At 45.0% G+C, this 18,031-nt stretch overlaps 1 protein-coding gene across 2 annotated transcripts in view; it reads right to left on the reverse strand.

The window, feature by feature from the left end:
- Positions 1-16,611, reverse strand: part of STOX2 (storkhead box 2) — a 67,101-nt gene extending 50,490 nt beyond the window's left edge. Inside the window, exon 1 of one of the 2 annotated variants that reach the window (XM_021397333.1) lies at positions 15,904-16,611. In XM_021397333.1, coding sequence (XP_021253008.1) covers positions 15,904-16,069 — 166 coding nt within the window. In that variant the 5' untranslated portion in view covers positions 16,070-16,611. The remainder of the gene's footprint in view (positions 1-15,903) is intronic. The other variant, XM_021397340.1, reaches the window with a different exon arrangement.

Consider the following 18,031-nt stretch of genomic DNA (forward strand, 5'->3'; position numbering starts at 1 on the left):
CTCTAAAAGTCTGAATAAGCTACTTTAAAATCTTGAAGACTCAAATTAGAATAAGTGCTCTCTCCACTGGAACAAAAGTGCAACATAAGTGAGCCACATGATCTTTAAAGCATGTTTTTTTGCACAGACTAGATTGAAGGGCAGAGCATTTCAACCTTTATCCTTTTTAGTGAACGGCTGGAGAATGGAGAAAAGCTATCATCCCAGATCACACAATACCTGAACTGGTATTACTGGAAAGAAGTTTCTTTGCTACCTGCTATAAAACATTAGCTAAACAAATTTGAGATTATTTTACCACAGTTGTCAACTAGCACCTTTTACGCAACAAACGTGTATTCGCCTAAAAGTAGTTTTATGATATGTAAAAAAAAGCAAACAAAAAAAACTTCCCCACAAATAACAAAACAAGCCATGACAACAGTTCAAACATCACAGAAATCTGAAAGTTGTAGGCAAAGTGCACAAGAAGAGATAAAAGCTTTATTAAAGACATAACTCAGAATACAGCTATTCACTGGGAGGACACTGATGTCCTGAGATGCCTGAAGAAGTTTTAGGGAGCACTTCAAAGTATGAGCGAAGTACATAAATAAAAATCTAGTCTCTTTGTGATGTAACCTTCAAGATACAACTTGTTTCCTTGGTGTGAAGAACGTTTGTCAGTGACATTTTGAGGGGAAAAAAAAAAAAGAAGATATAAATCCTGCAAAAACACAGCTTAAAAATCCCCTGACACTTCAGTAGGTTTGGCTTCAGGGTCCCTGAGGGTCCCTATTTGCTCATTCTCAGTTGTCTGGCTGCTCCTCGAAGTACCACAGTTCAGCTCCTTCCAGGCTAACTCACCCTGCTTTGTACAACTGATGCCAAGCTGTTTCTCTCAAGAACAAAGAGACAAATAAAATTTATAAAATATCATATTGGTCCTGAGGATCATTTCACCAATGCCTGGGAGAGGCAAGGCTAGATGGATAGTAAGTATCACAATATGGAAACTAGCACAATATATCACAATATGGGAAACACAGACATGGAAGAATGAGTTAAGAACCAATGAACCAGCATGAGCACTTAAATAACACCAAGTTGCTGAGTTCCTTGTCTCATTGGCCATAAAGAAGCACCTGCTTCTTTGGTTTCATCTGTCCCAATACAGAGTAAAATCTGGAATTCTGACACATCTTTCTTCTTATTTCCAACTGCAACATAGTCAGTGAAAGGGAGGAGTGAAACAGAGAAAGAGGGAACAGAGAAAAGTCAACCTCTGAATAAGGCAATATGAGAAATGCAGGAACGTTGGATTTGAAATCACAAAAAAAAAAACAACCAAAACACAAATGCAACCAAAAAAAAAAAAAAGCCAATTAAAAGCATGTGCACTTAAAGACCATAATAAAACAACTCCACTTGTTTCGTATAGCTGATACTTTGAGAACCATCAGAGAGTGCATCCCACCTCTGACCTCCAACACTATGATATTTCTGAGGTTTGCTCCGCTGACAAGCCACAGAGCATTTGCTAATTTCAGATTATGAGCTGGCTGGTCTATCCTAAGAAAAGCTATATATGTGGTATTAATTTGTTCCCTAATGTCATTCCTCCACTTAAACTATAGCTGCAACCGCAAGTGAGCCATTATTGTAACAATGAGATGACACTGTCCTCTATAATCACAAAAGTGAAGACAATCCAAATAAGATCATAACTTTTGTGGTTCACATATTAAGAGAAAAAAATCTATGCCATTCTGAATTTTACAGCAGACATCAACTTCTTATTGGAATGCAACCTCCAAAAGCAGGTTGTCCCTTTTGCTCTTCACAGAAGAAAAAGAATTATGCAATGAATTAACATGGACCAGGAGAGATGTGAATGTAACTACATTTTCTAAATCTCTAAAAAAGGTGTCTCTAAAACACCTTCCTGGATGCTCTCTGCTGCTCTGTGAGCTGGTTTCAGGCAGCTTTCACAGTATATACAGCATAGGAGGAGTCTGGTTACGTCCAACAAATTAGCTTACACTGCTCCATCCACAACAGCTTGGTCAGACAGGCTTGGTGGCTGGCCATTGGCTCCTTGCACAGAAGATTGGTGAGTCCTGCACCCCGCCCCTGACCAGCAGGAAAAGCTGCCCACTGATACCAGAGCCCTGTGAGGCTGTGAAGACATGACAGAAGGAAGCATACGACATATCCTTACACAGTATTTACATGACTTTATTATCTATATGATTTAAAATGTATATGGTTTATATTATTACAGACCTCCAAGAATGGCTATGTTGAGATACATATCCTAGAAGTGAGGTGTACATGCAACTATGAATATCGCTTCTTTGCAGCTGAACTCATTCGTCTGGCTTTTTCCTTGCAACATTATTTTTATGTCTTCAAAGATAAAAGTAGTCAAGCCAAAAAAACTACCCAAAATGCTTGCTCATAAAACCCATCTGCTTAGCATATTTCATTACCACACTGACTTCAAAAATACTGAGCAACTCCAACCTGTAAGCCACTTGGCTTTAGCGAGAGATAAGTGCCTGAGATAAGAGAGGTATAATTGTTCAATGTAATATGGTAGTGCTTTATATAAACATTTGCTAACACTGCAGTTTATACGGTTTGTTTCAGAGTTGTGAAATTCTGATGAATGTTTCAACTTCTTTTGTGTCTACATTCCTTTAGTATATGGACACAAAACTAGTTCAAGAGAGCATCCAAAGGAGGGCTATGACGATGAAGGGGCTAGAGGGCAAGATGTGGGAAGAGCAGCTGAGGTCCCTTGGTTTGTTCAGTCCAGAGCAGACGAGGCTGAGGGGAGGCCTTGTGGCAGCCTGCAGCTCCTCACAGGGAACAGTGTAAGGACCCAAAATGGAGCTGCATCAGGAGGAGGCTGAATGGGCATTAAGAAAAAGTTCTTCACCAGAGGGCAGTGGTCATGGAACACACTGCCCACGGCAGTAGTCATGGCCCCGAGATGCTGGAGTTCAAGGAGCATTTGGACAATGCTCTGAGACATAGGGCTTGAATTTTCGGCAGTCTGTGTGGAGCCGGGAGTTGGATTCAGTGACCCTTTTAGTGCCTTCCAACTCAGGATAGTCTGCAATTCTATGGTTCAAAGTAACAACAGGGCAGTTACACACTGCTATAGAGACCAAAGCCTACAGGCTTCTACAAGTCATCCAGCTAATTCTTTCCCACTGCTGAAGAGGCATGGAGAAAATCTTAAACAGCTTGTTCCTGAAGAGCTCTGAAATTGGGATTAACCAGATTAACCTTTTGCTCATAACGAAATGCTTTGAGTGTAGCATAGCACAGTATTTTTTTCAATAATGTCAAGCAAATTTGACAGAGGGGTAATCTCACACATCTTACGTCACCATAACTTTCTGTGACCCATCACAAGATCTTCTCAGGAAAAGACTGAAGCCAAAGCTCAGCCACATAAGAAGACATCAGAGCACCCACATGGGAGAAAAGCTTTATGAAACAAAGCCACAGGAAACTAAGCTTCAGAAGTTCCACAGTTCACAAAAACTTCCTGGTTTTCTTTCCTTTCATAAATACTTGTGAGTAACTGCTTGAGGGTAACCCTGCAGCCTTCACTCAGAGTAAATCACCCTTTGAATACTTTGAATACCAGAGTTTACTGCTCTCGACCAAACTTAGAAGTATTCTTGCTTCACATAATTTTCAGCCTTTGGTCCAACTCTCTGCACTTCAAATTATTAGGAAAATCAAGGGGAGAGACTACCATACTGATAGGAAGGCAAACGACAGCTCAGCTTCACAGGAGAGAATGGTAAACTCTATGATGTCGCACTGTAGCATGTTTTAGTTGCCTACAATACTCAGCAATAGCCAGCCACCCAAGGCCGCGGTTTTCCCCTTCCCTAACCTAAATGTTTTTAACTTAAGTGCCCAGAGCCCTCTCCTTCCCCTCCCTGAGCACCAAGTGCCCAGGTCCCCTAGAAGGGAGACCACCAGCCTATGCTCATACACAGGACCAGACGGGGCCTACCACTTCCACAGCAGTAACGTCATTCACTTCAATGACACTACTGCAAGGAAATGGTAGTACTCAGTGTGAGTGTGAATATCTCTCTTCAAATCAGGCAACGGAGAGTAAACCAACATAATGAACAGAGGGCTAAATAGTGTCGATTTTCATTCTGCAAATGATCCTTAGTCTTCCCTCACCTTTTGAGTGTCACCAAATTTGTTGCCTGGCTCTATCAGGAGAAACCTGCTTCGAGTTACTCAGTGTGTTCTGCTTAAGTACACACTGGAAAGAGATTCAGCCATAAACTGGAGTGAACAAAAAACGTCATGAGAATTTCAGTAGTACAATGGTGGTTAACAACACTACTGCAAAGCAAAGAAGAAGATTCTAAGATTCTGAGACTGAATACTTCATTTTTTTAAATGGAATTATTTCCTAAAAAATCACCATTTTTCTAACACTTTTACTATTCTGCATCCTACTTATTTTCTACCATTTGCATTGTTTTTCCAGTGTTTATATTTCAGTCTTGCTAGGAAAGATATCGACAACATCAATTACAATTACTAACAGCATACACATCTAAATTAAACACCTGCAGATGTATACCAGGCATAAACAAAATACACTCAGGTTGGTATACAATACAGTCTCCCCACACAGAATACATGAAACAGACATATACTGATGCTACCCGAACAAGTGAAATATAAAAATTCAGCAGAAGGGTGGAGATTAAAGACAGTAAAAGGTAAAATGATTTATAACCTACATAAATGCCATTTATGCTGTGTGCTTTAGTATGTTAACATGCACATAAATGTACACACAAACATCTAACTTTTACCTGCTTCATGAAGGCCCATGGCACATGTACAGCAGCTCACTATGTGATAGGGGAAGAGTCACTGCCATCGCCACCAGCCTCATCTGCACTATACACCCAAAATCTATTTCAGAAAACACATTTCTGTGATGCAGGTCTGTGAATTAATGGGGAATAAAGATACTAATTCGATGTGTATATGAGATCACTGTCTTAGCACCACTGTAGAGAGATAATGGCAACTGAAAAGCTCAACACATTGGTACCGTTTATCAAAGACAGACTAACTGCCAAGCATACAGGGCCAGTTCAGGCCCAGATGCAAAACTGGGTAAGTGGATTTTAAAACCTGCACAGTTCAATTTACCAGCCTTCAAAGATGCTGAACATTTAGCTTCTGTGAAAATTAGCGCTTTTACTGAGACATCCGACATGTCACAACCTCAGGAAGTCACAGTGGAAAAGTTATGGACTTTACCTATTAGCTGAACAATTGCTTCTCACCTAAGATTATCTCACGAGCCAGCCAGCAACTCCAAAACAAGGAAAAGGGGTACCTCAGAGGTGTTAAACATTCGGATACAATTCTGCAGTACTTTCTCAGGACAACAGCAGTTCTGCCTGATTAATAAGTGGAAGACTTGGAAACTGGTAATGTCTTGGCACCAGATCCTACTTGCAATGTAAATTAAGAGTTGACATTTTCAGAATGTCAGGAGTTGATGTAACAAGAAGCTTCTGCTTAATGCAAGCCTTTCATCTAGGCATGTGTCACCTTCGAGATGAGACGGCTCACGATGCTCAGAACTCAGAGGGGAAGGGAAGGGAACTAAGGGAATAAAACTAATTGAAAGCAAGAATAAGTGGAATCACAAAAATAATGAAATGCTCCTTTCATGACCTCACAACCTATCTTACGTAAAAAGAGAATGCGTGATGATGTGCACATTATTAATATTCCAGTTTCAGGACTCTGGAATTCACGTGTGTTGTATGTGGAGAGAGAACTGATGTTGCCTCCTGACCTAGCAGCCAATATGTTGTTGTTCACCACCAAAAACCTCAAAATCTTCTTCATAACTGCATACATTCCTCACTTGTGAGAAATACTGCAAAGCAGGGCAGGAGGAGACCCAATGTGAGAATGGCACTGATAATGCACAAAAACTTAGGGCTGTCACAGGGCAGCTCCTCATACATTAGGCAAGCAGTTGTCACCGCCCTAAATTTTCCACACGTACCACAGAGTACCTGGGAGAGAAACCTGTGAGGATTACCAAGCAAACTGCACCACCTGAAACAGCTGGAGGCAGGGAAGCGTGCAGGGGAAGTACTGTATTGCTCTCTTCTTCCCCCTCCCGGCATACCTATTTGTGGCCACACTAGGACACAGCACAGTGGGCAAGACCAACATTGGCCTTACCGGGTACAGTCACTCTCAGGTTATTACCTGTGATTAAAACATCAAAACTTCTTTGCTATGTCAGCACAGAAACCCCAATTTTCACACCATTTTTCTTGTTTAACTCTTCTAACTAGACAGCCTTATTGTCCTTTCCGCGCTCCTTCCAGCTCCTGCACTTCAAAAAACATCACTGTATGGCAACAGACTCCCAAGTGGTTTCAGATCTTTTTCTTCCTGCTGGTCCCCATGATGTAGCCTTTCTAATGCTATGCACAACAATCACATAACACATTTATTTAGAAATACAATACCCAGGTCAAATACTCCAATCTGAAAAGGTGGGTTTTCTTCTAGAGACAAATGACAGTTCCTGAGGGCCGCTGCACTAGACAGTTTTGCCTCAGTGTTTACAGACCTTGGTTTGACACCAACCCATGAGCAGAATCTAACAGCCAACATCATTCTATATGCTTTAGTACTGTTTGAAATACACTATCCTATTCAACTGCCCCATTAGCGAGTGAATGAATTACAATGACACAGGAAGGTAAAGCTTTTTTCCTCAACTTTTTAAACTTACCTTTACAATATTTAAAGGCATGCTACAGTGAAACGCTTCATTTTACTTTCATACATTTCTTGAAGATACAAAAGAAGGGAAAACTACTAGGATGAAAAGGGATAATCATGCAAAGCTGAGTGCACTGTATTGTTGCATGCACACTCGGAACAATCAGCAATAGGACAGAAACTGAATGAGGTTATCATCTGATAGGCAGAAAAGACTTAGATCAATTATTAGCCTTTGAAATGAGCTCAGAGACACTCAAGTGAAGGAGCAACGGTTCTAATTTAAATCCAGTTAGCTAAATGACTTACATAGAAATCTAAAGGTGAGCTGAGGAAACCTTCTTCTCACGGCCACAACACAGGACACAAGCCTGCTCTAGCACAACAGCAACGCACTGACCCTGATTCTTTTTTGTTAACTGTCATCGCATCCGCCCTTGTTTCTGGTTAGCCTGTCCCACTTTCTCCACCTCTCCCATTTATAACCCTTATTCAAAGGCAAATTGCAATTAAAAGGGAGCATTGCTCAGCAGTTACAGCTATTCCCTCCTCAGCCTTTACAATTCTCTGATGCAGGCAAAGGATACATGCAAGAGAGACAAGTACATACATCGTCCAGGGAGGAGTGGCAGCAAAAAGCTGCACATAAGTTTCCTGCCTGAGCAGTCAAAGATTTGTGCACTCTCCCATTACAGACAGAATTGGACCCCTGCAGACTTAGCTTGCATTCCAATGTACAACAATTAGTGAAGACGTAGAGAGAACACTTCCACGACACGTAATATTCAGCAACACATAAAATGTAGTAAGAAAGCTTGCATAACCAATCACTTACTGTGCTTGATAGGACAACACAGTAGATTGTGTATCTAATGAAAAGTTATTGCACACATTTCTAAAATAAGCAATGCGCTGTTTTATGAAAAGCGGTAGTTACAAACATGCTTTCTAATCCAAGGTTTCCAAGACACACGTCAGTTTGACAGTCATAGTTACTGAGGAATATTTCTGCAAATAAATGTGTGATTAAATGGACCATGCCCTTGTTAAACATGCTTCAACTTCCGGTTAGCCCTGAGGTGGGTAGGCAGTTGGACTTGGTTATCTCTGCAGGTCCCTTCCAACTGAGTCGTGCTATTCTACTCTATTATATTCTATTTTACTCTAATTCCACAAACTGAACCTAAGACTGACTCAAAGGAAAATGTCTAGTGATTTTAGTAAAAACAAAATACTATGCAAAATGTTTTATTTTGAGATGGCTACATTTCTTTCCAGAGAAGTTCTATTAAGTCGTTCAAACACTGAAACTTCACTACAGTTAATGGAAAAATGAAGAAAATCACTGTTTTTCTGTGAAAACATTCCAACCAGATCAACTCTAATGCAGAGATCCCATCCAAACATGATTTCAGGATTTCACTGTTGAAACTGTGTGTCCTGCGAGTGAACAGCTGGGAGAAAAGCCAGGCTGCACATCAGCAGTGAGATCCAGTCCCTGAGTTTGTCACCCTGCCTTGAAGTTAACACAAGAGGCTGAAGGTCCCTTTGGGCACCACACTGAAATTTAGTCTACCATCTTCATTTGCCTGTAAGATAAGCAGCCCCATTTACAGCATCTAAAGCCTTATCACGTATGGTCAGAAGTTCATCCTCTGAAAACAGGTCACAGGTCATGAACAGGAAATTCATAGGAAATTATGGAGGAAATTAAAAGAACACAAATGGGCACAAAAAATAGTTCATGTAATCTGGGTTCTCCCAACACTGCTTCCTGTGTTATGATGAACTAAGCTTTCTTACTGAACTTTGCCTTTTCCAAGCTACATTATTTCTGAATTGTCTATTATACTCTCTGTGCTTCAAAACATTGAAGTTAAATTCACTACAAAGGGCCATTCAATTTTTCCCTTACCTGATGCAAGTGGGAAAGAAAATGGTGGCAGAAAGAGCTGCATGGAGACCACTAAGTGTAGGTTTCTAATCCACAAACGGGAGTGCGAGATGCCCCATGGACATGAGGACAGTACCTACACTGAGAGACAGATTCTCCTGGTGCTTCAGTTCTGGCATCCTGATCAAACTGCGATACTAATCACCACCAAGCTTGGGAATATGATGGTTAGTGTCAAGGAACCTGTTCTGCTCTGGTAGATACACACTTTCACCCATTCAGAATAAATTTCTGACAATAAAACATAAGGAAGACGAAGGGCTACAGTTCTTCCAAGTTATCCGAACAACTTTTAAGCAGATGTTTAGCAGCAGTTACTGCTTAACCATTTCAAAGCAGCTTCAGTTGAAAGCTAAAACATGCAATGTACTGCCCAGCTACCAATACCTCTAATGGATCACAGAGACAGAAATCAGCAGAAGTTTCATTTCGTCTCTATGTCTAAAGTCAGACTTCAAAGATGACTCTTCTTGATATTTTTGTTAAAGGGAAACAGTGTAAATGGGATCAACTACTCATTTATTCTTGTTCACAGTACCTGAATTGTATGTGCAATACACCCACATTCAGCCATCTCTACCTTCCAAAACCTAGGTCTACAAAGCAACTCCCCAAATAATATTTTCATTTGCTACCTATCATCTTCCTCTTTTTCATTCTGTTTTCAAATCCCATCAGAACAAATAAAACCATTAAGATATTTTTGTTAAAGCACTGCAACTTGAAGTTTCTTCTAAGTTGAGCATTTTTAGCCATTCCAGCACCTCTTTGTTGAGGAAGATACAAAACAGCATTGGTAGAGTAGCCACTTCAATAAATGTGCTGAAAAGGTCAAGCCAGTGGCTATAAGCAACTTTCATTACCCCCTCATATCTACAGGCAGCAGTTGGGAGAAGCAGATGCTGGTTTGGGAGAGTTTTGCAGCTTCAATATTCAAGCGTTATCTGTATCTAGGACTACTCATGGTGCCATTGGCCTTAGTACCAAAAACTCTTGCAAGAACAGGTACAGAAGTGTGCAGCTTCTTGAGACTTTTAGGGAAGATTTTAATTGTTTCACATATCAGTTTCAACTACTACTACTCCCATTCCTTTTTTTCTGGTGCAAATTAAACCCGGTGATTAGACAGAATTGCATCAAATATTTCTTAGATACTCCTTATAAAGGGAATTCTTACACTAGATCTAAACCAGCATTTTTTCTTGCGACTTTAATATTGCTTGGCCTTTTGCAATAAGATAAAAGCAGCCTCAGGAGGAGCCACAAATAAGTTGTACCTGAACATTTTTTTCCAGTCTTTCTTTTTTCAATTACAGGTTAGACACCATGGCCCAGAGTTTAGATGACAGGAAGCTGACTCAACTTTAGTGCCATACACAGAAACATCCTACAACCTGCCACGGATTATGAAACAGTTGTCACCCTAAAGAACCTCTCGAGAACACTGAAGAGAAACCCCCAATTTTTGGAGGACTTCCACAGTGTGCTCAGCAAAATACCATTCTTTCATTCTTTCTACCTGATTTTACTTATCTCTCTTTTAATTGTGTGAAGAACTTCACAAAGATGGCAGTTTACTCTCCTGCATACAAATGAAGGCTTACTGCCCACAGCTGATACAGTCACTGGCCTAAACCAAGGTAATCTGCAAAATCCTCACATTTCAGCCTCCTCCAACATGTAACACAATTTGCAAAGATGCGGCTGCAATTCAATTCCAAAATGCCCAGATACTCAACACTCTTTGGGCTTATCAAAACCTGCTGGCAAAGGCCGAGTGTAGCTTCTGCACCTGTGTAACAGCTCAGGAGCTATTTGCAATAAATCAGTATCGTGTCTGTTCTGAGCATTTGTCTGTCCTTGAAAGAGGAGCCTCCTGTACCTTCAGTAGCTATCACAATGTCTAATGTGCATACAAGAAGTTACTTCAATCACACAAGCACTGGAAAACACACCTGAAAACGTATTCTGATTCAGAACAGGATGCCATCTCTGTGCAAACACCCTTTGGTGATCTGATCCCGGTCCCCTCTGTGCACCCTGACCTGGCTCAAGGTGCAAGCAACTGAGCAAAGACAATGGAGAGCCTGAGAATGCAAGCGGGCTCCCGCTAGCAGTGAGGGAGGCTGGGGAAGAAAAATAACCTGAAACTTAGCCCAGCAGGGAGGAGTGCTTTGAAGTGAGATGGAAACCTGAGCAGGTCTAGGTGATAGACACACACACAGACTTCTGTTTCTTTCTTACATTCATTCCTCTTAGATTTTACTTGCACTGCCACAAAACAAAAAGCTCTGGATCCCCTTGCTTGTAGGTCACAGTGGACAGGAAGGACATGTACTCCGATGCAGTTCACTCAGCTGGGAGAAAGCACAGTTAACACAAAGGAAACTATCCATAGCTTGGTGTGAGGGTGAAGTGTCATGCATATGCAGGAAACATCTCGGTGCCTGGTCAGAAAGGACCAGGACTGCAGAGTTAATGCTGGAGTTAGTACTGCACGAGCAATCACAACAGTGAAATCCACAAAGGGTGGTCAGAGAAGACTGTGTTTCATATTCTCTTTGGCAAAAAAACCCACAAGAGAAAACAAAACAAGCCATAAATTGTGCAAAAAAGGTTGGCCTGTGAACCTGTGCAAAGTTTGTGGTCTGAAGACAGGACAGCTAGACCCTCCCCCCTCCACACCAGGCCCAGTGAAAGTTCCTGCTTCTCTCTCAAGGTAAGCGGATGCCCCAGGGACCAAAAAGAACTGGAAGGCACAGGCAGCCCAGAAGCAATTTCCTAAGCCATTAAAACAAGCTTGAGCCACCCAGGCTGGGCTGCTCAGCACAGGCTGGAGCAAGGGAGGCAGAGCAGGAGCCGAGGGGCAACAGCTCTCTGCTAGCCCCCGGCATCCACCTGCTCTTACGCTTTTGCTGTTCTAGGGGAATGGGTCTGATCTAAGCCTAAACTATTCAGAACTGAGGGAGGAAAAGACATCACGTTATTGGTAAGCAGACAAGTTAGAAGGTGTTTCTTAATGCCACATGGAGAGAAAAAGGTGATGCAATAGTGATTATTTCATTAAATATTAATTACAATACAGCTACTTTCAAGTTAGAACGCATTCTCTTAGACAACGGAACTAAGCGACAGGAGAACTGAAAAAGGTCCAAGGCTTTTTGTATATCTGTCATTTCCCAATTACATTAAACTGCCTTCTTCAGATCACACATCGTTATCTCCAAATAATAATTTTCATTAGAGGCAAGAGTTGAAGCTTAGGAAAAGAAGTGACTCGGGATTCTCAAATTTGCTCAAATTTCACTCCCCAAATCCTTCCTTCTCTTCAAGAAGACTGAAGAGGCGGCCCTAGACCTTCCAACAAACATCCCTGAAGCAGGCTATCTTTTCCTCCTATGAATCGTAGTTTACACACAGATAACATCAGAAGGCTTCCCAGGGTTAGGCAGTTCTCGTCTGTCTCTTCTGCTTCAGCTTGCTAGCCAAGCTTCAGTAACTGTAGGGCAATGCTGAGACTGAATTCTACACTTTAGCTTCAGAGCACTGAAACACCTGCAAGGAAGTTTTACAGCAAAGAGCAATGAAGTCACTGCAAACTTTTCAGAAGGCAACCTTCAAGCAAGCAAGCTCTGGCATTAGTTTTTACCATTGCGGATCGTTCTTCAGACATCCCTTCATGGAGCATACGCGAGGCTGATACCCTACACCACCCCCAGCCCAGCCTGACACACTGCCTCCACCACTGAGGCCTTCAGCCCAAACAGCTCAGGACAGGCTGCAAGAAAAAAAGGATTTCTTTTCAGAGCACTCTTCTCGTCTGGTAACATTTTACAGCTGGGTCAACCACAGCATGCAGCTCATCTCTCCGCTGCAAGAAAATCCAGGATTTCCCTTCTTTATTTAGGAGGGAAAAAAAAAAAAAGAAGGAGCTTTTGACATCTCAAAAGTTATACGCATATTATTTCATATGACTTTCTGGAGCTCTCATTCCTGAGTTTCAGCAAGTTTTATTTTGCTTGGCAGTTTTATATGATTTCTTTCTTTCTCCTTCAATTAAGTAACAATCCACCAAAAAAATCAAGTATATTTCCCCTTTTTCAGCAACGTTGATTGGATTCAAACTTCTCAACATCTCTTTTCACACAAGGTCAAAGCTCTACGTTGTTGTAGTTTTCTTTTCTGGTGGTTTTTTTCCCCAAGTCAGCCCTCCGCTGGGAAATTAATATTCAGCATGAACAATGAACTCCTCGCATGGCCTTTGAACCTCGCGGTTGCTAGGAGGCCTAAAGGAACCCTGGAGTACAGCACATTTAATAGCACGTATCAAGAGATTATTCAACAGTAAAAATGTGTGATTTTCTGAATTCCCTGCCTTTTTTATTTTTTTCCCCTCTCCTTATTTCCATCTGCCTTGATCTGTCAAACAATCCCTACATTTCACACGAACTGCATCAGCATCCGCAGTAATTTTCTGTAATTATGGGCAGTTTGTTCCCAAAGTATTGAAAATGTGACTGCTAGCCAGCAGTGCTGCTTCTTGTCAAATAAGCATCAAACTGGTCCTTACTCAGCCTTGCCGAAAAGGCTGCTTAAAGCTGAGTGTGCTTCACCACTCCAGTGTGAGGTCTGCACTTCCCCTATGAACAAGGTTCTGCTTAGCGACTGCCCTTCCTCCCCCAAAAAAGCACCACAACGTTGGCTGCAACACCATTGCTCAGTATTTCAGTGCTGCTGAAAGAAACATACCTATATATCCTCCATGCCCAGTTCAGACACAATGGATTAGTAGTGTTCTCAGCTTCTTAGCATCTTACTGAAGACCCCTTTTCCCCTATTTTCCTACCCAGAGTAACTGAGGCAAAAACCCAAGGCTTCTTTCCCACCCTCCACCCCCACCCCAAACAATGCAGCATTTAATTAAAAGAGAACCACAACAATACTAATGGTGATGAGGTTAAATGGTTGGATAAACAGAATGCAGCCCTCTGAAAAGCCCCTGTGTTTCAAATAGGGCGACGTGTTTAGATACAGTAGCCATTCCTCCCAAAACTAATATTTGTCAAGGCAGTGGAGGACGGTTCTTCAAAAATACATGAATGTGGAAACTATCCATCAAGAGAGAACAATTGCGTTTCCAGCTAGAAGGCAACAGGGCTCTTTCTAAAACATTTCTGACTTCAATTTTCAGCATAGCATTCCTCCCACAGCTTGAGCAGGTTGCTCAAACTAAACGTGACATTCATCCTTCTTCAATTGTTGCTGTTTAAATCCACGTGCCGGATAAACACAGTACTCGGGGGTCCAGAGAATCATTTTGCAGAGGATTTCATACCCATAGGCCCCTAAAAACACAGCTATCAGCCAGAGAATGCTGGGTGACACATCTCATTCTGAGGATCGCTCGTGCTCAAACACCTACTTGGATTGAGGCAACCTTGCCAAGATAAAGCTTTTACAGAGCCAAAGTGTTTCCCTGAAGAATTAAAAACAAGCAAAACCCACACCACTTGGCACATGTGAGCGCCTTCTCTTTTAAATACGGGTTTCCAGCCTCGAAGTACAGACTTGCACAGAACCAACGCAGCTCCGTATCTTTGCATCGGGAATGTAAGCACATCCATGCAGAACAACAAAAATCTTCGCCGCGCGCTCAGGTTTGGCTCTCCAGCTGCCTGCAGAACCCGCAGCGCCAACACAACAAACACCCCCTCCCAACAACCGCTCTCCTTTTCTTCAGCTGCTCAGGCATAAATTACACTTGTCATTTCCTCCCGAACTGTGGCTTCCCAGGAAAGAGGGAAAAAAATCAGAAGGGCTACTGCCAAAATGGCACAGTTTTTGCACGCGGGCAGATTTTGCAGTGAAATGCATGTTCTTCCCCTTCTGCCTGGAGGTTATCAAAAGAGCGGTCACACGGCATTTTCAAACCATGAGAACCAAAGACAGATGTTTATTAGAGACAGAGAGAGCAAGGCGAGCGTGTAACTGACAGCCACAATCTTTGGTTCAACCTTTGCAGCAGAAATGGGGGGGGGACTGGAAACGTTTTCAGTAATGCATGAAAAATACCTTCGTCTTCTCCCTCTCCCTCTTTTTCTCCTTTAAAGGAATCCACCTACTCAACCTAAATTGAGCCTTAGAGGGAAAACGAGCCTTCATGATAAACTGGGATTTGACGCGGTAGGAATGAAACGTTATGTCCGAGCACTACAATAAGCAGGCAGCAGAACAACAAAGGAGGTTTCCAGGATTTTCTGCCCCCGTCCCCCTCCCCATCAGCGTTTTCCCAAGTCTTCCTTCTGCTGTTTATGAAATGTCTGAATCCCAAGCCCATGCAGATGCTTTTTGGGATGAAGCAGCTTCCATTAACATTACCAAGGCTTTCTGACATTTCAGCAGCGCTCCAGCTGAGGCCGAGCCTCTCCCGACGCCTGCCTTTCCCCACGCTGGTTTTTGTTTGGTGTGTGCCCTCCCTTCCCCATGCACAAACACGTTGGTGCAGTGCCCATTATTTCCCTATGGCCTCCCCTGACGGTGACGGCCAGAGGGACATAGGTGCACGTGTGCGCTGCCCACATATGCAGCTCTGCTCCCCTTCTGCACCTCCGATACCAAATGAAAATGTGTTTACAGTCATTTGCACCAGAGCAGAAACATGCAGCCGGAGCCTGGCTAGGTGGTAGCGGACGGTTGGACTAGATGATCTCAGAGGTCTCTTCCAACCTCACAGTTCTATGACCCTCCGAGGGGCACGCTGGCCACGGCAGGTGACCCTTTTCCCTTCCCACGCAGACAAACGCGGCGGAGCACCGGGGCCAGCTGCGTTACAAGCAGAACGTGCAGCAGCAGATTCCCAGCACATGCTCCTAGCACAAAAGGAGCGAAGGGCTCCACGCTCTGCGCGCCCGCTCGTCTCCGCCTGCCCTTCCGCGGCGCTGAGACGTGACCGTTCCCCGCTGCCTTATTTCACTCCGCTAATAGATTTTAAACACCATATTGCGAGGGCCTTGCCGTGAATCTTGCAGAGGTACAAAATGGTGGATGTACGCTATTTTTTTTTTTTTTTTGCATTATTCAAAGCAACTTAGGCTCCCCGCAGCCGCACGCCCGCACCCCGCAGCCCCGCCGGCAGCGCTACCAACCTGATGTCATGTAGCCCCGCGACGCCTGCGAGATGAAAGCCGGCGGGAAGTGTTTGTGCAGCCGGTAGTCCTTCTCGCTGCGGGACCGCATGCGGTCGGAGGCCCGGTCGGAGAAGTCGGAGCTAGGCCAGGCCCGCCGCAAGGTCGTGCTCCGCGTCTTCTTCATGCTGAGGATGCCCGAGTGGAGCCCTCGCAGCAGCGCAGCACGGGCCGGGCCTCGCGGCGCTCCCGTCAGCCCAGCGCCGGCGCCGCCGGGGCGCAGCTTGCGCCCATGGTGCCGCTGCCTGCTCTAGGGCGCGGGCGGCACGGCCCGGCCGCTCTTTTTTTCCCTCTCCCCCTCGAATGATCCAATTTTACACACGTCCCACAATGCATTACACTTCATTTGCAATCAGTCCGGCTTACAGCTTCCAGATTCGTGCGGAGGAAAGGCACATTATGTGGCTTCTCAGGCAAAAAAAAAAAAAAAAAAACACGGGGAAAAAAAAAGGGAAAAAAGGGGAGGGGGGAGATCCGCAGCGTGAACGCTCCGGGATCCTAAACAATAGTCCGATTCAGCCTACCCGTGCTTAGCCAACTGTGAGCCGCCACACAAAAGACCCAAACAAACGAGGAAAACCCCACGGCCGCCGGTTGTGACCCGAATCGCAGCGCGCCAGGCGCTGGGAGAGGGAGAGGCGGCGGCGGCTCCCGGCACGGCGGGAGGAGGAGAAGGAGGAGGAGGGAAAAGAGCAGGAGGAGGGAAAGGAGGAGCGAGCGCCTCGCCCGGCCGCAGGGCCGGCGGAAGCACCGCGAGCCCCCCGCCGCCCCTCAGGCCCCGGCGGCCGGCAGCGGCCCGCGGCCTCCCCCCGCCGTGGCGGCGGGCGCCTCCACCGCCGCCCCGGGCTCTACCGCCGCCGGCCCCACGCTAGGAGCGGCGGGCGCGGGGGGCGAGGCCGCCGGGGAGGCCGCCGGGGAGGCCGCGCCGCCGCCCGTGCTCACGGCAGCCCCGGCCCGGCGCGCTAGTCCCGCCGGGCTCCGCGCTCCCCAGGACCCGGAGGCAGCGCGCAGGCATTTACATACAAAGCCCCGTGCGCCGCGGGTGTCCCGGCCCCCTCCCTGCCGCTCTCCTCTTCCCTCCCTCCTTCCTCCTCGCCCGCCCCAGGCACCCCACGCGGGGCAGCAGGGCAGGGCTGCACCATTCCCGTGCCCAGCGCCCCGCCGGGGCACACCTGGGAGAGAGTGGGTGGGCAGCCGGGCTGGCGTCCCCCGAGCGACCCTGCATGGATTCAGCGCGCTCCAGGCGCTCCTTTCCTCCTCAGAGCCCGGTGGAGGACACGCTCAGCTTGCCCGAGGTGGGCCACGGCAGGGCATTTGGAAACTGGGGGGGCGCGAGGATGTGCGTTGCTCCCCTTATCTCGTCCCGCTGGTGAACATGCCTGACACCAGGTTGAAGCAGTGTGGGCCTGGCCCGCAACGGAGTGGGGCTTGGGGACTGAAACTGCCCTGAGGGACTCAGTTCCTTGGATGCACTTGGAGTCAGGCAATGTCGCAGTGTTACCAGTGAAGGAAACTATGATGCAGGCACGTTAAGATGCTGCCTAAGCTCAGCTAATGAATTACTTGTGCTTACTTTTTATTAATTTTTTTAAAAATATAATTAATGAACCTTCCTTCCCATGGGGTTTGGTCACATTTCTAGAAGCATGGAAAATCAGAAGCCTATAATTTGGACAGCAATTGAAAGCTTTCAGTAGTGTCACAATACAGAAAGGACGATGATGAGGGACTAGGACATCAAAGTGAACAGGCCTGGAGATGCTCTCCTGTCATGGCCATGGCCATGGCGTTTTGGATTCATCCCCCAGCCTCCACCTCAGCAGGCTCTGCTCTGCCTCTGGACAGACGACGCACCAAAGAGTCATTCAGAGTTCCATTTGCTGCCACCCTGTTCACACGGTATAGAAATGACATGAACAAAACCCATCAAGAAACCAAATACTATGGGGTCCTTTTCATTCATTCTCATTTCCTTCCAACAGTGTGAAAAAATAGAGAGAGCTACATGTTTTCACTGATGTCCAGTCCACTGATTTCCACTGAGAAACGGGAAGAAGTTAGATGAGCAAAAAATCTGGTCTAGAGCACC

The sequence above is a fragment of the Numida meleagris genome, chromosome 4 (assembly GCF_002078875.1).
Source record: "Numida meleagris isolate 19003 breed g44 Domestic line chromosome 4, NumMel1.0, whole genome shotgun sequence".
Lineage (NCBI taxonomy): Eukaryota > Metazoa > Chordata > Aves > Galliformes > Numididae > Numida > Numida meleagris.